This window comes from Benincasa hispida, chromosome 9 (genome assembly GCF_027475165.1).
Source record: "Benincasa hispida cultivar pf3 chromosome 9, pf3_genome.v1.1, whole genome shotgun sequence".
Taxonomy (NCBI): Eukaryota; Viridiplantae; Streptophyta; class Magnoliopsida; order Cucurbitales; family Cucurbitaceae; genus Benincasa; species Benincasa hispida.
In genome coordinates, this window is record NC_143486.1 from 83,993,046 (window position 1) to 84,015,234 (window position 22,189).

The 22,189-nt window shown below is 33.9% G+C and overlaps 1 protein-coding gene and 1 long non-coding RNA gene across 4 annotated transcripts; both read left to right on the forward strand.

Moving 5' to 3' along the window:
* Window positions 1-7,881: 7,881 nt before the first annotated feature.
* Window positions 7,882-12,217, forward strand: LOC150034130 (uncharacterized). Its single transcript, XR_016532318.1, has 2 exons — window positions 7,882-10,651; window positions 11,857-12,217. It is a non-coding gene; the product is annotated as an uncharacterized LOC150034130 (long non-coding RNA).
* Window positions 12,218-14,232: 2,015 nt separating this feature from the next.
* Window positions 14,233-18,144, forward strand: LOC120085071 (protein TPR1-like). 3 transcript variants are annotated; one of them, XM_090318106.1, is made up of 4 exons: window positions 14,233-14,391; window positions 14,488-14,667; window positions 15,435-15,548; window positions 17,696-18,144. In XM_090318106.1, exons 1-4 carry the CDS (start codon window positions 14,303-14,305, stop codon window positions 17,907-17,909), a joined length of 597 nt encoding a protein of 198 aa, XP_090174232.1. In that variant the 5' UTR covers window positions 14,233-14,302; the 3' UTR covers window positions 17,910-18,144. The 3 variants fall into 3 exon arrangements, with proteins under 3 accessions (XP_090174232.1, XP_038896847.1, XP_090174233.1); XM_039040919.2 differs by having other exon boundaries at window positions 15,435-15,503; XM_090318107.1 differs by lacking the exon at window positions 15,435-15,548.
* The last annotated feature ends 4,045 nt before the right edge of the window (window positions 18,145-22,189 follow it).

Below are 22,189 nucleotides of genomic sequence, written 5' to 3' on the forward strand. Positions count from 1 at the left end.
CCACCTTAATGGGTGGTTATGTTTTTTGTGGCAAAAAGGAGAATAAAGAAAAACAGTTTTTCTTCTTCCAAAAGGATTGAAGTTGTTGAACGATTGAGAGTTTTTACAGAAGAGTTTTTTGTTCTTATGTTCTTGAGAGAATTCTCAATCCATTTCATCCACCCAAACTTTCCCTCTAACGAAAATAGTCAGAGCCCACCACTCCTAGGCTCTCACGCCGAGAATACCAAAGACTCTTTTATGGTTGTGTTCGATTTTTGGTTCGATAAAATATTGAAGAAGGTTTTCAAGAAGTTGTTGATTCTGTTCGAGGGAGGATTCGTGAAGAAATAGGTCTTCAAAGGTAATGAATTTTGAACCCTTTTCTTAAAAAAAAAGCATGCTGTAATTTAACTTTAAATGCATATCTCTTGTTTGTTTACTGTAAAATTAGTATTTGATAATTAATGGAATTTGGACGATCTGCTTCCGCTTAAGGTTTTCCTCATACAAGTTCCTTCAACAAGAAGATCATTAACAGTTCAGTAGTTTTTCTAGTGTTGTATGAGATGATATCCTACTCATTGGGAATGATGTAGGTTTACTGAACATGATTAAGAACTGGCTAGCGATAAGAATTAGGAGAGGCTCAGTTTGTTCTTGGTATTCAGGTCTTTCGAGATCGAAAGAAAACATTGTCTCAGGCATCGTATATTGATAAGATGCTTGTCAAATATTCGATGCAGAACTCCAAGAGGGGCTTATTGCCTTTCAGGCACGGAGTTACATTGTCTAAGGAATAGTGTCCTAAGACATCTCAAGAGGTTGAGGAGATGAGACGGATCCCCTATGCATCTGCTATAGGCAGCTTGATGTATGTGATGTTATGTACTAGACTTGACATCTACTATACAATGGAGGATAGTCAGTAGATATCAATCTAAAAACATCCTCAAGTATCTACCGAGAATAAGGGACTACATGCTTGTGTATGGTTCTAAGAATTTGATCCTTACAGGATACATAGACTTTGATTTTTAGACTGATAAGGATTCTAAGAAATCCACATCAGGATCAGTATTCACTTTTAACGGAGGGGCAATAGTATGGCGAAGCACCAAGCAAGGGTGCATCATTGACTCCACCATAGAGGCTGAAGTATGGTGACACTATGAGTATGGCCTACTTTGTAGGTATTACAATTAATATAAAGTGCTACAAAAATGATCTGATCTTGATCATTCATGTATAGACATGCGAGCGGGGATATTCTATACAAAGGAGTTTGTATAAGATCGGACTACGAAATGTTTAGTCTCTATATATAACGTCATTCATTATATATAACATCGTTCATAATAGAGACTTACATTTCACCAGGATGACCATAGGTAATATGACCTAAATCCTAAGTGAGTTGTGAACTCTTGCCTATAAGGGTGGTTCTTTGATTTGTACGGGTGAGAATGGCCAGATCGCCGACTCAATAAGCCTACAATTTTGAGGGTTCATTCGATTGGGGAGTTAGGAACACAGCTACACAAGATGTAATTAACTTCTTCCCCGAGGCAGGGGTAAGTAGATAAATTGCTCCCTTAAGGGCTGATTCTGATTTTGAATAATGTGGCGCCACACCCTCTCCTGGCTCGAGAGGGATTTAGTCATAGTTGGACTATGATCTATTATTAATTAGAGGGATCAATGGTACTTAAGTTAGATGTAACTACAGGGGGCAAAACGATAATTTGGCCTAGCTATACTTACGAGAAATTTGTGAAGGGTCATCGTACTGTTGATTTGTTATATCCAAAGGACACAAAAATATATCTGTAGTGAGAAGAGTGCAACTATCGGTCTTTAGTGGAGTGTCCGACAGTTAACAGATAGTGAATAATATAATTAAAGAGTTTAATTAATTATTCATGTACCGTTGGAGCCTCAAGCTATAGGTCCATGAAGTTCCCTTGGTAGCTCAATAAGATTTAGTTGAGAATTAGTTTTTGGATTAATTTGAAATGTTCAAATTAATAGAGGGATTTAATTATATATGATATAATTAAGTTGTTTCAATTATATATGATATAATTGTCATAATGTATATGATAAATTATATCTTAATGGGAGGAAATAAATATTTGAATGAGATTCAAATATAGTTTCTATGAATTAGATTCACAGTTGTTAAATTTAATATAAATATGATTTATATTAAATGTCATATTTAAAAGAGAGAAGAAACTATAGTTTATATTGTATGTGATACAATATTAAAACTATAAGTTATATGTTATATTTGATATAACATATAATTTAATATATACATAATATGATAAGTTAGTTATCATATTTATATTTATATTATTATTATTATTATTAATTTTTAATAATAAGGAAAGGAGTTACAACTCTCTTCCTCATCTTTTCTCTCCACCCACATTAGTGGATAGTGGTTATTTTTGGCAAAGAGAATAAAAAGAAAAACGTTTTTTTCTTCTTCTTATGCTATGGTTGGTTAGACGATTGAGAAAGAAAAATACAGAAGTGTTCTGCGTGTTTTTTCTTGGGTTTTTAAGAGTTCTCAATCTTCCTCCTCCACATTAAGTTTTCCCTCTTAACCAAAATAGCTAGAGTTCACCACTCTTGGGTTCTCACCTTGAGAATACCAAGGTAACTTTTGTGGTAGTGTTCGGTTTTGTTCGAGGTTAATCTTGAAGAAGGTCTTCAAGAAGTTCGTGATTGTTCGAGGGAAAACGTGAAAAAGCTTCTTCAAAGGTGAGGTTTCTTGAAACCCTTTAATTCTTAAGCATGCTGTAATTTAGTATTAAATGCAAATCTTGTTTAATTGTTTACTGTAAACTTTTTATTCAATGAAAATCAAATTTGGTCGATCCGCTTCCACTTAAGGTTCTCTCCCTGTTAGAATTCTTTCAAAGTACTGTATTGTTAGTATTTTTTTCATGTAGCATAGTTATCGTCGTTCAGTTTATCGGCAATAAGCAAATTTAATGTAACAGTTGTCATTGTTGAAATTGTTGAAAACATACAATTTACTTATATTAGTTATACAATCATTACCTAATTAAGACAATCAACAAATTTTAGCAAAATAAACTAATGTACCCTAAATGACATCTATTTTGCAATGATGTTTCAGTGGGGTAGGGAAAAAGCCATCGTAGGGTGATCAGTTACCTCTTCACTGAATTGAGACTATCTCAACCAATAATTACACCAAAACAACTCATGTTCCTATAATTATTAGTCACCATTATTTGGTCCAGAAATTGTTAACTTGCTTAAAATTTTCTTGTAAGTGTTACCCTTTATTTTAGATTATAGAGTTCTACCTCAATGAGTCAACCGCAGAGAAAAATCGATTGGGACAAAACTAAAGCAATCCTATCCATTTCTGGGGATTGAAAAAAAATTCATGCAAATATCATCCATAGGAGGACACAAGCAAATGTGTCTCGAGACCGAGCACAAAAGTTTACTATAAATTACTATAAACACTCTCTTTATTCACCTTGTTATTGACCTATACAAATACTACCCGTAGGGAATACAAGCAAAGGTGCCTCGAGACCGAGTATAGGTCTCACGATATGAACTTTTAGGGAGAAACGTGATAGAAAAATAAGACCAATTATTTTACCCCATATTCCTCCCACTAAGTATTTTACCTAGGGTTAATTAACTTAGACAAATAAGACTAATTATTTTTACTAAGTCTTTGTTAACTTTGCCCAATATAACATTTAATTTTGTTAGTTAAACAATGTTGGTTATTATTCACTAAACACTTTAACAAACTTTAATCACTAATTGCATGCTTGTAACAAATTTATCTAATTCATCTTCCAGGTCAGTTATCAAGTAAAGGTGTTCCATTTCCGTTAGCTTAAATACCACAACCGAGATAGAACCGTCCTTAGACAAATGTTCCTTATAGATACATTTGTTACAAATTTAATCTTTTATGATTATCCAATTTAATCCTATTAAACTAAATTAAAAGATTAAACTTATTTCTAATCTTATTAGAAATATTGTGATCATAGATCTAATGTAAATCAAGTTTCTATTTAAAAGATGATTTGTAACCTATGTTAGCATGTAACTCTTTTTTATAGATTTTTATTTCTAATTTCATTTAACTTAGAACTATTATAAAGTATAAATGAATTATAAAGTTAAATGAAACAATTAATACCTAAAATTATATGTAGTGACATACTTTAAAAAATTATAGCATTTACAATTTACCTAAAGTGGTGTCATACATCGTACAATTTCATTTTCATTACATACCATACATAACACTTATATACTATGGTAATGAAAAATTAATATACATTTGAAACTATATATTATAACATTTATAATATAAGTGATGCATGGATATGTTATTTATGGTCATATAATATAATATTATACTATATGATGCATGAGCATGCTTAATAAGATTCATGTAAGCTTATAATATAACATTTATATTAAAATGATGCATAAATAAATGCATATCCTATGGTGAAATTTTCTCTATATGACATACATTATGACATATATTAAATAAAATTAACCATACATACAATGTATAATTAAAAGCAACATTTTGGATCGGGATTGACTTCCTAAAGCATTAATTAAATTAATATATCTATTATATTAATTTAATTAATAAAAAAAACAAATTATTACAAATAATAATTAAATATTGAAGAAAAATGGCCATTGGACTGTTGAACTGCAGAAAAAGACTCGAACCACCGGTTGAACCGCTGGAAAATGTGTGCGTCTTCACGTTCAGAGCGTTGTGACACTGTATCCTAGTGTTGCAATGCTACGGAAAAAACTTTCGTTCGCCTCGCGTTGGAGCGCCGCGATGTTAGGGTACAGCGCCATGACGCTGCTATACATGTAGCTTCTGTACAGCGTCGATTTGCTCCGATCTCCTTCGTTTTGGCTCCGAATTTCACCAAATCGACGCCAGAAAACTCTCACGAATGACACAGACTTAAATTTACAGACTCAATAACAAATTAATATGTCCAAAAAAACGGGCCCTTCGAATAAAAAAAAGAGGAAATTTTAAAAGGTCAATCCCGGAAACATTCAAAATATGAAAACCCACATTCATCAAACATAAATGCAGAACAATAAACAACCACCATAACTCTAAATTTAATACTGAAAAATGAAATTGGAATTCAAAACCTGGCTTTGATACCAATTGAATGATGTATGAACACCCAATACGGAAGTGAATTGTAGCTCAACTTTAATTTTAAGTGGATCGTAGCTCAATTTTAATTTTATAAAAAACATACATAAATTTAGGCTACGGAAACATTCATAAATATGCTTAATAAGAAAAATTAAGTGGAATTGAAGGGAGATTGTGTACTTACCTTGAAGACCAAAGACCCTTCACAACTCCTCACAAAAACCACGAACTCTTCGAAATCTCCTTGGAGCACAAACACCCAAAAATTACAACAACAAAAAACCAGTTCTAGACACCACCACAATGAAACCTCTGTATTTTCGAAGGAGAATTGATGAGAGTTATGAACTTCGCTTTAATTTTGGGAGAGGAAGGGAGAGTTCTTTGAGAGGGAAGTAGCAAAGAGATATTTTCTCATAATGTATATGTTCTGTGTGTTTAGACTTCTACATAAAATTGAAGGAAGAAGGGAATAAAATCCCTAACTTCTTCAACCCTATTCATACGTAAAACAGAGAAAAGAGTATAACTTCCCTCTTTAATTTTAAATTAAAAAAATTAATATTAAAATAATTTAATATATATAAATATATAATAATCAATTTACTATATATATACTGTTATAACCTATAATCTATATTATATCATATAAATATAGGCTATAGTTTAATATTCTCTCATTTTAACGTATAGTATTTATACGAATCACATTCATATTAAATTTAACCTATAGTTTTATATGAATCACGTTCATATAATTAATATTTGAATCATATTCAAATATTTATCTTCTCTCAGATAAAACTTTACATTATAATGTATCATATACATTATATTAATTATATCACATATAATTAATTTTATATTAGTTATGTCTTATATAATTAATTTCCTCCATTAATATGAACAATGAAAATTAATCCAAAATTAATTCGATTCTCTATGTCCCAGTTGACCTACCGAGGAGACCTTATGGACCTATAGATTGAAGCTCCAATGGTACTCGATTAATTAATTAAACTCTTCAATTAAATTAACCAACATCCATTAACGGTTGGTCACTCCACTAAAGACTGACAACTATATTCTTCTCACTATAGATATGTTTTAGTATCCATTGGATATAACCAATTAACGGTGCGTTGACCCTTCACGAATTGCTCGTAAGTACTAGGGGTGTTCAAAAAACCTGATGACCCGAAAATATCGATCAACCCAATCTAACTCGTGCGGTTTGGGTTGGATTGGGTTCAAATAAATGAAAATTTTATGGATTGGGTTGGTTCATGGGTTCACTTAATATAACAAAAATCTACCCGAATTTATTATTAACTTTAGAATATATTTTTTATTACTTATAACACAATTATTTATACATATATTGATTTTAATTTTATTTAACTCTAATATTTTTTTAATAATTTATTCTTCAACAAATCTTAAAAGTAGTTTATTTTCATTTTAGAAAGAAAATTTTCACTATATAAATTAAAATTGAGATGTTAATCTTAATTCAATATATGAAAATAATTAAATTAGATTTTTACATATTTACATATTATTCTTTTTAGAATAAAACTTTAAATAAATGACCCGATTAATCCGAATCAACCAAATCCAAATATTTCATGGTTGGGTTGGGTTGAGTTCATTTTTTAACAAGAGCTATCTAGATTGAAAAAATTTACAACTCGGTTGATTCTAAAAAATCTTTCAACATAACCCACCAACCCAACCCATGAGCACCTTTAGTATGTACAGTTGGGTCAAAATTATCGTTTTTATAATTACATCTAACTCCTTAGTAATTACATCTAACTTTTTAAGTACCACTGATCCCTCTACTGAACAATAAATTATAGTCCAATTATAATCAAACCCCTCTCAGGCCAGGAGAGGGTGTGACACCACATTGTTCAAGTTCCAGAATCAACCTTTAAGGAAGCAATTTCTTACTTACTTTAACTATAGAGAATGAGTGAATTTCTTTTTGTGTAGTTGCGTCTCAACTCCCTAATCAGACGAATCTCCAAAATGATAGACATATTGAGTCGGCAGTACTAGCCACTTTCACCCACAGATCAAAGGATCGCCTTCAAAAACAATAGTTCACAACTCACTCAGGATTCAGGTTAAGTCACCTATAGTCATCATGGTGAAATGTAAGTCTCTTCTATCAACGATATTATATATAGGACTATTCATTTCGTAGTCCGATCTTATACAAACTTTTTGCATAGAACACTCTCACTTAGATGTCTTCACATCTAAGTGATTAGAATCAAATCATTTGTAACACTTTACAACAATTGTAACAACTACAAAATGGCTCGTATTCATAGTGTCATCAGGATAAGGTATCCAACCTTATTCATCTGCTACATACTGTTTAAGTTATCATTTAAACATGATCCACTTGTATGTCTCTACATACATGTTTAAGTTATAGAAGACAACCTTAGATTTTAGTTTATTGGTTTTGTGGGTTAATGCTACTAAATGTCAAATAAAACATCTCTTACTTTATTAGATAAATAAATTGTTTGTACAGTATAATTACAAACTACAAAACCTACACATCAACCACAACATAATGTAGGTTGGATAAGATTGGCCTTGCTTACGAAGTTATCAAATTTTTTCATGTTTAGTTGAAATGATCGATTTGAGATCGTTTTAAAGAACCATCTATAGACATTGAAATCCCCTCCCATGAGCCAACTCGAACTACAGAGATTATTCAAATGATCCAACTCCTAAAACTCTTTTCTCCTCTGCCTATCCGTCGGACCACAGATTCCCGTGATCCACCAATTTGAATTATCTGATATTTGAAGCAACACAGAAAGAGAAAAATTGCCCACATATACCTTAGTGGCGTCGTGAATTAGTGAATCCCACATATTGATGACGCCTCCCGAATTTCCAACCGCTTAAACATAGTCCCAATCAATTCAGATGGAGCTCCACGAAGATTTGATAATTTTACTATCAACTATAGGTAGTTTTGTTTCCTTGAGGATAACAAAATTCGGGTTGGTTGTCGTACCCTGTTCAGTGGCTCTTATTTGGGCTGATTGTTAGTAAAGAGACAGTTGGCGCAAGTTTCTTATCGTAAAAAACATTGGTGTTTTTTGGGGAAAGGAAAAATACTTTATTTGTTTTTTTCTCTCACAATCAGCTTCATGAATGACAATTCCTTTTGCTTCTCTGTTCGTGCAAGGAACTTCTTCCCCTTTTTCTTCGCAGATCATCTTCCCCTTTCTATTTCTTTCTTCTTTTTACTGATTTGAAAGGGCATTGTTTTAGAGCCTGCGGCTGTTGGATTAGGTTCAGGGATGGAAGCATAAGGCCCAGTAAACGAGAAAGCTTCAGATTTCTGATCATTTTCATCGAACCTCGAGACAGCCGCCAGAATGATCGGTGGATTTTTGGGTGTCGTCCAGTAAACTATTTTTCATTCGCCGGTGATACAGTATGAACGAGATAGGGCTGACCCTTGTCATCAAAGATCTGTAGGGTTGCCGGAACGAAACCGTAGTAGTTCTCTTGGACTTTGATTCGAGCTTCGATTAGATCCAATTTTCGCTAGGTAGGGTATCCAATATTCAAGAATCCGCCACATGCATCCCCTATTTATTTGAATATTTTGACATTCCACTGGTGAATGGGGATTCCTCTAGATTGCAACCATCCTCCATAGCTCGGGATTAGTTTAGGAACGGGGTGCAGAGTGGGCTCTCATTTTTTCAAACTTGACCGAGAATGCTCCCACCGTTACCCGACCTTTGTTAGTGCAGAGCAAGCGAGCCTGATCAGATTCACGAATGGAGATTATCGCTTTGTTGGCGTGGAAGGGATTAAAGGAATCAATGGTCTCATTGGAGCTTCTTAGGGCTTCGATAATTCTTCCCCAATCATCGTGAAAGCATCTGCGAGATAAAATTATCATAGTGTTCTAGTTCCTCTCCTGTCATAAGTTTCTTTGGCTAGATTCATGTAGATTTCGGATTCTGAATTGGATGTTGAAGCCATAAAGTCTGAATCATCTGTAGATGAATCACTGGAGGAAACAATATTCGCATAAGTTAGCTTGCCTGACTTCTGTTATGCTTTCTATTCAATGTTTGTTGTATCTTTCAATGTTTGAGTTTGCCTCTCTGTGTAGTTTTATGCTCCTTGTCTTGGGAATTTCTAAAGGTTAGCATATTATGAAACTCCATCCAACCTTTCCATTCTAGTCCTTCAGGAATCATGATACAAGTTTTCCATCCTTTGTCATCCAACTTGTATATTTCAGGGATATGCCCTTTCTTCTTGTTTGTTTTCACTATCCATATCGTGAATGCATCATATCTCTTTTCTTGAAAGAACCTGTGGTCTTTAGGAATTTTAAGCAAAGTTGTGAAAGAGGTTCACAACCATTCGATGGTTTCTGGGTATATCGAGATGGAAAAGGACTTGGAAAAGCCTTTTCCATCTGTCATCTATCCAAGTCATCTGTCCACACAACCATTCGATGGTGTTCAGCAAGTCTAATGTTCTTTCCACCAAATCATCTATCCCAATCCAAAGTGAATTCTTCTTTCTCCACAAAGATAGAAGAGGAAGTTGAGCCGTGTAGGCCGTTCACGATTTAATAGTGTGAAAGCAGTGATCTAGTAGCAGGCTTTCTCTTCGTTGCCGCAACGTGAAAGCCACGGTCATCTTAACCCACAACAACAATTTTGATTTTAGATGTCAGTTGGCATTTTATAAACAATGAAAGATGAATTATATGTCAGTTTTAGAAAAATACACTATGAAATTTTTCGTACATTAACAAAAGTTTCATAAAAGATGTCAGGAAAAACCGGTCATAAAAAAATTGATGGCGGTTTAGAAACTCATCTAAAAAGAAAAGTAACGCGGGAAAAGTCTTCTAAAATCGCGTGCAAAGGTCACCGTTATAATGACGGTTCAAAAGCGTCATCGAACATACTTTCATTATTTAATTAAATTTCCAAAACCACTTCAGATCGTCAACCCTCGATTTCTTTCAAACGGTTACCTTAGCTTCTTCACGTTTGACGGCAACGCTATTTCGACTGTGCAAGATTGCAACGTATGACGACTACGACTTACTTCAACACAACGGCGACTTACTTCGAGGTGGCGGCCACTGAGTTCTCCATTATTTGATGGCCGCAACAACTAGGTTCAAAATTTATGGTCCAATCGAGACAAATGTCGTCAACTGAGTTCTCCATTATTTGTCGTCTACAAATGCCGTTACACATTGGTTATTTGACCTACTAGAACTGTCAAGTTTGTTCCTCATCCAACAATGCACGGCTGGAGACAGTTCTACAGATTCCTCAGCTCCTAGCTAGAGACGCTTCTAAGAGAGTATGCATGCAGCGGTTGCAAGTCTATTTATAGCATTGCTTTCTTTGCTTGCATAAGGTTCGTATCTGCTTGCATAAGTTTCGTATCTACTTGCATTGTGAACGTATTTCAAGTTTCATCTATCTGTTTTCTTGTTTCCTTCCTCAGCGTATTCTAACTTCTTAGTATTCTCTATTCTATTCTTCTACTCTTTTAATATGTATGGATGAAGGATTTTTCTTCAAATGGCGATGATATTAAGTTTATATGTATATAGTTGTAACTTTCAATTTTTGAAGGGACTTTGGCCTAGTTTATTAGCTAGGGTCCGAGGCAACTGGATTAGTTTATTTGTTTAATTAGTCTTCAATGTCAAATATCAACTATTTTCATTTTCTTAATATTCCTGCTTAAATTTGGTGAGAACGTTTGCTGACATTTTGTGATTTTAGTATATAGGTTTCTAACTGGTTTTGGTGACTTGATGAATTTGGAACTTCGATAGACTTGTATTTTTTAAATGGACATTAAATGAATTGTATAGTTTAATAAGGAGACTTGGAAGGAGATGAAAAAATTGCCACATGTGTCACTAGGAATATAGGAGATCAAGCTATTGGATTGCTTCAGTAGAAGGATTGTGTGTGTATCTTTTGTTTACATTTTGAAGCTTACCTGACCTGATCATCTAATAGAAAAAAAAAATTGTGCTTATTTTTCTTTTTCTCTAATCTACTGCTTTTGTTTTTATTGATAATAAGTTTACTTTTTGTGTCACAAACAAAAAAAATAGGGGCAAGTTTGATGTTAATTCTATAAATGACTAACTTAAGGTCTATCTAATAATCATTTTGTTTTTCATTTTTGTCTAGGTTTGGACTATTAAAAAATGAAATTTAAAAAGCTTTCTATCCTTTTTTTTAAAAAAAAAAAGCTTTTATTTTTTATTGGCATAGTTTTTAGGTTGGTTTCTGTAATACAACAAATCATAGTACATGTGCTTTTGACTTGCCACGAATTTCATAAGCTTTGATGGGTAAGTTGATCATGTTTTGACGACAAGGGGAGGAAATCACTCCTATTGGCAAGGAATAATTGCCAGACCTTGAGTAAAATGTTAAAGGTGCACCTGATATATATCTATATTATTAAACTCCTAGTTTCTCTTAGTATCTGAGCACTTGATGTTTTTTTGTGTTTGGTAAATATGTTTGGCTTACTATTGGATATTTTTTTGTCATCCAATGCAATTCTAGAAGCCCAATCATTTCTTATATTTGCAGATTTCAGGAAGTTAAAAAGATAACGCTTGATGAGGCTTTGAGTTTGGTGGAGTTACCTAATTGACATGATGTGGTGCTTGGAAAATGGTGCGGTCTCTCTTTAATCTAGATTGCATGATGGTATAACTTGTATTGCTTGACTTTGCTCTGGACTTTTGACAGCCTTTAAGCATATTTTATTGAGATCTTATGAAATTTAGTAGATTTTAGGAATTTTGTATAAGCTTGAAATATATTGTGTAGCTTTGTTTGTTTGTTAGACTAATTTTTGTAACTTTACTATAATATATTGTAGGGTTGTTATGAGAGCATTATTGGAATGAAATGATGGATTATATTATGAAGTTTTGTCTTTGTTTTACTTTTGTGTCAAGGAATTCTTATTGTAAAATCGTTGTATGAAAAACTTGGGTTTCAATTATGTTAATATATCTATTATATGATACATTAGAAATGAAACCAGTTTTAAATTGTCATCAATTATGTATATAATGTCAATTCTTAACTGATATCATACAAAACGGTCATCGAAGGTCTATGATAGGATGGTAGTTTACACCCGCCATCGTATATATACAATGGCAGAAGACTTGATGACAGTTCAAAATCGTCATCAAAGATAATCCGCCATTGTATCCCAAGATGACACGAGATACAATGATGGTTTGTAATACACATTATTAGTGTCCATGTATCACTTTTCTATTACCCCATGTGTTATCTATGTGTCTCAAGGATACACATTATTAGTGTCTATGTAATTCACCTCCTACTTGCCAAATTACCAAATAAATAGATGTCCATTGTTGAGTATCGTAAAAGCTAGGTTATTTTTGTGAAAATGAAAATAAAAAACTGTACATTCATTCTTTACAGCTGAGTTATTTTTATACACATAGTTGGAGCTCTGGAGAGAAACAGTTATAACAACTTGTTAACTCCTTTATGTTTTATTGTTTGAATAGAGGTCGGAAACAAAAAGTGTTGAAGTAGAATGGAGTTGAAGTTTTGGTTCACCTTCTTCAACAATATCTTTTATGAACGTTTTTCGAAAACATATTGAGAATATTGTGAGCGAGTTGATATTACCAATTTACTAAAAACAAATATTAATTAAAATTTATCTAGCAAAAATATAATCAAACGTGTATACCAACAAAAATAAGGTTTCCAACCATCTAAAACCTTAAAATATTTATAAATTAATAAAAAAAAATCTTATAAAATATTAAAAATATTCCTTTTGCTATTTAATTAATATCTATATTTAGCATGTCTATAAAATAATTAGAGACTATCAATTGTTATCATAAACTTTTAGCTTCATCAATTTGTCCCAATCTTTGATATCTGTTCCATTTTTCACCATAACTAAAATATTACAACTTTTACCTTTTTAGTAAACTTTAGTTAAAAATACCTCATAAAAATATTGTATTTTTAACTAATGTTATACTAATGACACAAATCGATAAGATTTTTTTTTTAAAAAAAAAAACATCGAAACTAACTTTTTTTAAATTTTGTAGATTTTGACAAATATTATTAATTAGTTAATTTGTATATTAATCAAAACTTAAATTTATATCCTGATTGAAATTAGTGAATTTACATGGATTAGTATTTTTTTATTATTTTTTTAAAAAAATAATAGATAAATTAGTGGAAATAGAATAGAATATAAAAATAATATTCAATTAACTATAAACTCCAATAATAGACATTAAATATTTACGGTAAAAATTGATACACCATGACAAATGTAGAGTCAAAAATGAAATTTTATTTAAATGCTGTTAGAGAAGTGGGACCCACATGTAGAGCCGTCCGACGAAGCAAGCGTAGGGTAGCCTCAAATTCTCAATTATAGATATATTCCAAAGAAAATATATATTTTTTTAAAACCATTTCTGTCAAAATAAAACTTTTCAAAAGATAATTGTTCTTAAATATTTATGAGTATTTTACATAATTTAATCAAAATTTTAGTATTATGTATATTTATTAATTTAAATGGTATACAACATCAGAATGATTCCTTACCATATTAAAGCCTTCAAAGTGACCGTTACAAAAACCTCATTCTTATCCCTGTTTCAAATAATGGCTTCAAATGGCAATAAAGCAATTGTTATTGTTTGTTTATTTAAATAAATCTTAAAATTATTTTCACAATTTAGCAGTTACATTACAACCTCATCATACATAGACACGTGTCGGTCATACTGCCATGTGGTCCTCATGAAAAGGGAAAAGTTCCCTTTCATGTAAAGAAGGTGGGACTGGGCTCGCATGAGTTACAACTTACACTGAATGACAAGTGGAGACGGCGGAGCAGAGAGTGGCCCCAAATTCCCATTTATAAATTCAACCTTCTCCGGCCACCCTTTTCCACCTCTCATTCATTATTCTTCTGCCTATACCAAACGCCGTCCACTGTGGCGATATGGCCTCCGATCCTGATCCCGATCGCGCCTTGCTCTTCCTCATTCTCCAATTCCTCGACCACCAAAATCTCTCCGAAACCGCTCGCTCGTAAGATTTATTATTATTATTATTGTTGTTTTTGTTAAGATTTTTTTTTAAAAAAATAAAAATATTAGTGATTTGTGTTTGGTAATTTATTGGTAGACTGGAATGCGAAACGGGATTGTTCTTCAACATGAATTATTTTGAAGAGATGTTGAATTGCTGTGCTTATGATGAAGCTGAAAACTACCTTTGTGGATTTACTGATATTCACGATAATATTTATTCCAATAAGATCTACTTTGAGATTAGAAAGCTCAAATTCCTTGAAGCACTTGCAGAGTACGTATCAAATTTCTTAATTCTCGATTTTCTGTTCATTTTTATTTCTTTTTCATGTATATGTAATATTATAGATCATAGTCTAGAATATGATTTTGCATGATTAAATTAATTAGTAAATATTTTGGAATAAATTACCCTTTTCATCCGAAAATAGGCAATGGCCCAATTCGGGCCCGTTTCAGTTATTTATTTCAATTAACTCTATATTTTCAATATTTTCAAATGCTCTTATTTACTTTTATCAATTTTTTCAAATTAAAAATTAATCAACAAAAACCAAAAATCAAAAAACAAAAGGTTTATAAATCGAGTCTTAGTCATTCAGTTTTTAAAACTAGGTTTAAAACATCTCTACTACATTACTCAGGTATTTTTATTATTTAAATAAATTTAATTAAAATGAGATGGTTTGAAATAAAGGAAAGTTGACCTATTGCAATCCATCACGGATGGATGTTTACGTACAGTGATTTTAAATATTTTCATTAATTTTTAACGTTTAAATAATTATCAATTAAAAATAAAAATATATTCTCTCACCCATCTCTCTCCTTTCCTTCCTCCATCGAAATTCCCTCATTTGAGTTTTATTCAACCTCTCCTTTCCAATTGAGAGACCCAAATCGAGCTTTATAAAAATCGAAATTTATTAGAATTTTAAAACTAAATGTGTTCAAATGAATCTATAGCAAAGGACTCATCACATCTATTTTTAGAAATTCAGGGATTAAGATGATATTTTCTTAAATTTATTTTGCATGCAGTGGAGAGCGGGAGATTGCTCGGAAAGTTGTTGAAAACGACCTCGAAATTTTCAACCAATATAACCCCGGGTTGGTTCAGCAAGCTTTTGAGCTACTGCGAATGGACAATTTTATGCAAGTTTTCAATTTCCGTATATTTTTTTTCCTTAAATTACTAATTTAATCCATTAATTAAAAAAATTTGTCAAAAATAGCATCATCAACTTTTCATCTTTCAAAACTAGTACACTTTTTGAAAAGTCCTTAAATTATTTTTTCTTGATAAATCTCGGGTGAGATCGATCATTGATATTTAGTTAAAAAATTTACTTTTCTGACTTATAGATTGTTTTGGCCTTTTGGCCTTTCTCGATAATAGAGAGATTAAAAGTCAAGATTTTAGTAATTTTTTCAAATATTCATCTATCAAATCTTATACCTAATCGTATATATATTCAAATTTTCTTCAAATTCGATCATCTTTACTGAATATTATATTCAATTCTTATGTAATTTTAGGTCAATTTCGGTTTAGATGATTTAACGAATTTCTAAATTTTCAAATGAATTTATCAATTAGATTTTTATTAGATGAATGATTGCGTTTTGATTTTTAAATTTTGAAAAATTTTGTCAAAAAAAATAGGTAAGATATGGAAAATATATAAAATCTCAATATAATATGCCCGAGAATTCACCGATCTTGGTGTTAATCTGCTCGAGATTTATACCGAGATTTTATATATTTTTCATATTTTACCTTTTTTAAAAAAAATCAAAATCAATCCCCTGATATCCATCTAAAAAATTCATTTGGATAATGGGTAAAGATTTTGAAATTAAAAATTTGGCTAAAGATTAAAAAAAATTACGTAAGATTTCGATATGGTATTTGGTAAATATAATCGAATTTGGATAAAACTTGCAAATATATAATATTGGATATAAGATTTAGGAAAATCACATAATATTTTGGAAAAATGACTAAAATCTCGGTGTAATATCTCCGAGATGTACCGAGAAAGGTCCAAGCCAAAGCAATCTATAAGTTAGAAAAAATCTTTTTTTTTAAACTAAATCTCGGTCGTGCATCTCACCAGGAAAATTATTTCAAATGGTAAACCTTTTGAAAATATTTACAAGATATAGCAAAATTGATAGACTTCTATAAGTGTTTATTAATATCACTGTCTATAAGCGTCTATCATTAATAGTTTTAAAATTTTACTATATTTTATAAATAGTTTTTTTTTATATTTAAAAATGGTGTGAACAAAATGAGTACATGTCACACTAGAAATTTTTCCATTTTAATTAGATGAACAAAGTTTTAGAACTTTTACTAAATTATAAACTTAGTCAGTTTCTAAACTTTTAAAATTAAAAATCTAATTCCTAAATTTTGATTTGATTTTTTTTTTTTTTTAACTACGAGGATGTACAAATTTGGAGTTTAAAATCTATATCTAATAGATAAATTAATTTTTAAAAAAATTTCAATTTATTGGTACATATTTTTAGATACAAAATTGAAAATTTCAAAGATTGAGTAGATATTTTTTTTAAAAATCAAGAATTAAATATATACAAATTTCAAAGTTTACAGAGAGAACTTATAATTTGATCTAGAACAATGAAGTTAATTACTATAACTTAATTTCGATGAATTTTGCAAAATTTTCCTAAACCTGTCTTTCTTGTTTCCCTCACACCCAAAACCTACTTATCCTTTCCTATTTTTACTTTTCCCCTCAACTCTTAACACAATTAATTTGAACATTTTGATGAATAAAGAAATTTAGATTCTCCAACAAACATTTGTTCAATTTTTTTTTTAAAAAATAATTAAATAATTATAAAATTGTTAAAATTATTTTTTTCGAATTTAAAATCACTCTAAAATATATCGTCAATCATTCAAAATCAATGAAGTTTTTCATTTATACTTTTAAATGTTATTTTGATGCTAATAAAATGGATATCTAATGACTAAAATCATGTTCGGTATGATTTTAAATATAACAAAAGTGAATTGAACTATTTGAAACCCTAACATTAAAATTATCATCTATTCAATATAAATACTCACAAGCTCAATTTATCATCGTAATCAATATAACTCATGGTTAAAATATAACTATAATGTAGAATAATTTGATTAAATTATAGAGGTCAAATTGAAATTATCCTAAAATCAAAAGACGAATTTGAAACATTTATTTTCTATTTTTTTTTTTTTTCAAAAAGAGGGTAATTATATCTCCACATATCATAAAATGCAGGTCTCACATGTTGCTTTCGAGTTACAAAAATATAAAAGAAGCAAGAAAAGTTGTGTTGGAAAATATCAAGAAATGCATTCAAGCCAATCCCCTTCTCCAAGGGAAGCTTTCATTTCCACCGCTTCCTACGACGCTGCAGGCCGTCTACACGAAGGCGATGGCCTCCAGGGCGGGCGGGCCGGCAGCGGCTTGCAGGCGAGATTCCGACAATTGAAAATCAATGGGAAGCTTTCGTTGGAGGATATATAGCAGCTCAACTTAAAACTGTTCTTCGTAATCTTTCAATAATTAATTTATGGATCTCATCCACATAGATTATGTAAGAAATGAAAGAATGAACTGGTCGAGTCAATGGGTTTGTCGGCTCGCTAAATGAAATTAGGGTTATTTGAAGTTTTAAACTAATTGCGCCTCATTTATGGAATGTTTAGAATTCAAGTAGATTTGGGAGTGTGTTTTTGTTGGAAATGACTTTGGCCGAGGTCTATAGCAAACAAAAAAGGGAAAAAATTAGCCATCTATGACATTGAAAACTAGCCGTTTATAGCCGTTGGAAATTAACCATTTATAGCCGTTAGAAACTAGCCGTTTTCTTGTCCTTTTTTTCTTCCTCATCTTCTTTATAAAGAAGAAAGTTTTACAAGATCAAGAAAAAATTCTTTGTTTTCAAGATTTCCAACCTTTACTTCTTCTCTCTACTATTTTCTGAGCAATTTTTCATCGATTTCAACTCGGTCTCCAACAAGTGCACGCCAAAGATTGGAGGTTATGTTAACTTTGGGGAGTAGCTAGCTTTGGCGATTTAGCACCAAGGTCGCACCGATCTTGCTTTAAAGGCAGTGAGTTTATCCACAACACAACAATCGACATTTGGTTCCAACAATAACAATTTGAAAGCAAAAATTCACTCGAAATCATTATCAAATGTCGATCAAATCTGCAGAGTTCTATAATCTGTCCAAATTGAAACATCTCCTTCGCTCGTAGTCTCCCCAATCTCAATCCGAGAAGTTGTTCGCCCGATCTTCATGGTACCATGATTCGAGGGAATAGAGATAAAAAAATATGTCATAAGGAAAGTTAAAGTTAAATCGATGCACTGGTTCTCCACTTTGTTAAATATTTTCTCAGAGTTTGTTGCATATGTTCTTATCTTGTGCTGGGTATTTAACTTTTATTTGAATTACTATTTCTACAAGTGGATTCCATTGAAAATGAGAACTTGAAGCCTAAATTAGCTATTACTTTTCTTATAAAGAATATCTCTATTGTTTGTAGTTCCTTATTTTTGGAATTGGGTTTTGATTATACATGGACTATCTTGGTTGAATTTGTTACGAAATCGACAATTAAAGAACACAAAAGGAACGTAGAGATAGAGAAGATCGACACATAGATATATGTGGTTCACTAACAGTGTGTTAGTTACGTCCACGGGCAGAGGGAGAACAGTATTATTAGAGGGAATATTTTCAGAAAAATTACATCAAATGGCACCTCTAGGGTTAGAGAGTTTATATAGCGCACTACTCTAAACCATAGGGTCATAATCGTAAATAACTACAAATAAATAAATATGCTAAATACGAATTCTGAATAGGTTTCGGGGGCGTTGTGTCACAATCGCTCCTTCGGACGCTTCTCTTAGCGATTGTGCGGCACTTGTTCCCGCTCACGAACAAGCCAGCCAACTCGATTACGGACTGCCGATGGCACACCGAGTGCCTCTTGCAACCTCCACCCCCGTTTTAGGGAAAACGGTTTTAGAAAACGGGTTTGGAGAAAAGGTTTTCGTAAGAAGATTTGTGAGTGTGAATAAAGAAAGAAAGATTGTAGTAGACTAGAAAGCAATAAGCAACAACAACGGCTTTATAGAGTACTACTCCGGGTATGAGGAAATGATGGTTAGTCTTATCCCCATATAGTGCATTCTGAACAAAAAGCCAACTGGCGCCCTTGCATATGCAAAAGGGCGAGTGGTCACTTACAATGAAAATGTAAAGAAAGCAAGCTAACTAAACTAATACAATACAGGACATGAAAATATGCTAGAAGGGGGTTGGATTGGGCATGCGGCCATGGGCAACAGGCCCTGGACAAGCATGACCGTTACATTCTCCCCCACTTAATTGGTTGACGTCCCCGTCAACCGACCTTGTTCAAAACCTGCGATGGCCGGAGCCGCATTCTTCAAGTCTTCGGCCCGCTCCCAACTGATCTCTTCATCGGGGAGATCCTTCCATTTCACCAAGAACTCTGTCAGTTCTCGTCTGGGTCTTCCACTGCGGCGCGTACGTTTACCCAAGATTTGTGCAACTTCTTTCTCAGCAAAACTCTTCATCGTGACTGATGGGCGCCTTAGCATGTTCCGCTGTCCATCCTCGGGTTCGGGATGATAGGGCTTCAGGAGGTTCACACCGATGACCGAATGAATCTTCATCCATGAGGGTAACTGAACCCTATATGAGGTTCTCCCGACCTTCTCAATTACCTCCACTGGACCTTCGTATTTCCTTACTAGCCGTTGGTCTCTCTGGCCTCGGAACTGAAACTGTCCCGGTCGTAGCTTGATCAGGACCTTGTCCCCAGCTTGAAACTCAAGGGCCCTCTGCTTCTTACCAGCCCATTTCTTCACTCTCCTTGATGCTCTTTCTAGGTAGGCGCGAGCTATCTCAGGGGTTTTGCTCCACTCTTTAGTGAAGTTATGTGTCTGAGGACTTTTGCCTGCATAAGGGTGGTCCACCAAGTGTGGCCTGAGTGGCTGTCTGTCGCACACTTCGAGGGCCGCCTTTCCGACCGCGGAACTCTGCTGGATATCGAAGCTAAGCTGAGTCATACCTAACAACTCGTCTGACTGTTTTCGACGCCCAGCCAATTCGGGCGAGGCCATCTGATATACCTTCCTGGCAGGCGGCTTTGCCCCTGGCAACAACTCGACCTCATGGTCAATCCCCCTTCGTGGGGGTAGGGACTTGGGCAAGCTTCTCGGCCTGACGTCTCGATACTCTTCCAAGACAAATAGGTCGTCTTGGGGGATCTCCTCCTCAGTGGACTCAATCGATTCTACTGGGATGGTCATGAACGTGGGTTCGTCGTGGGCCGGGCCCCTCTTCAATTGGAGGGCTGAGATCATTCTCACTCCATTTGGCCGCTTGATACTTGCTTGGACTACGGTCGGTGTAGATCCGGTAATGACTAAGCATTTGGCGAGGGGCACTGGTATGACTTTATGTTCAAGTAGGAATTCCATCCCCAGTACCACATCAAAATCATCCATCTTGACAATCACGAAGTCGACGAGGCCCTTCCAGTCTCCTAACTTTACCGGAGTTCTCTTCGCTATCCCCGAAATCGGTAGGGCTGCGGAATTCACAGCTTTCATCTTTCCTGCATCTCTTTCCCAATTCAAGTTCAGGCGGCGAGCTTCCGTTTCCGCCATGAAGTTATGGGTAGCCCCAGAGTCAACCATAGTGGTTTTGGCCGATCTTTGGTTGACCCAAGCGTCCACATACATGAGACCTTTCTCTAGTGGCTCCGTCGCCTTTCCCATATTCTTCTGGAGTGCAGACAGAAATTTCAATGCCCCCATCCTGGGATTCTCAATTTCTGCCGCTGGCTCGGTTACCGTCTCCTCTAGTTCGGCCTCGTTTCCAGAGGTAGAGGCTAATGTGGCTTGAAAAGCACTAAACGCGGTTTGATTTGGACATTCACGCGCCCTGTGTGGCCCTCTACATATGAAACAAGACAGGGGGCGATTGTAATTGTTATGCTGTTGTGGCGGCCCCCGCCAGTTGTTTCCTGATCTCGGTTGGGATGATTTACGGTCCCCCCCTGTGTTCTTGTCTCCTCCCCCAGGCCTGGGAGGGCTGGAACGGCTGTTTCTGTTTTCCTCATTTGAGGAAGTTGATTGCTTCCTCACATCTTGTGAGTCAGTGCTAAGGTCGTATAGTCGTTCAGCTGCCGCATAGGCAGAGGGGAGATTCTGTACTCTCTGTTCATATAGTTTTGCTTTTGCCCACGGTTTCAGCCCCTCCACAAAGCAAAAGACCTTGTCTTTTTCGGACATATCTCGTATGTCCAACATGAGTCCTGCAAACTGTTTTACGTAGTCCCTGATGTTACTTGTTTGCTTTAGCTCTCTGAGTTTTCGTCGAGCCAAGATCTCAACATTTTCAGGGAAGAACTGCGAACGAAGTTCTTGTTTCAATCTATCCCAAGTATCAATAGTGCAACGTCCTTCCTGTATGTCTGTAAATCGTGATCTCCACCACAGTTTTGCATCTTCAATTAGATGCATCGTTGCTATTGTGACTTTCGACTCTTCAGCCACTGTGTTCGTCGCCTTGAAGTATTGCTCAAGGTCGAAGATAAAATTTTCCAGGGCTTTCGCTTCTCGCACCCCACAGAAGGGTTTTGGTTCTGGGATTTTTATTCGGCTTACTGCCACTGCGCCCCCAGGTGGGGCTTGGTTCCCTACCGCTCGGATGGTGAGAT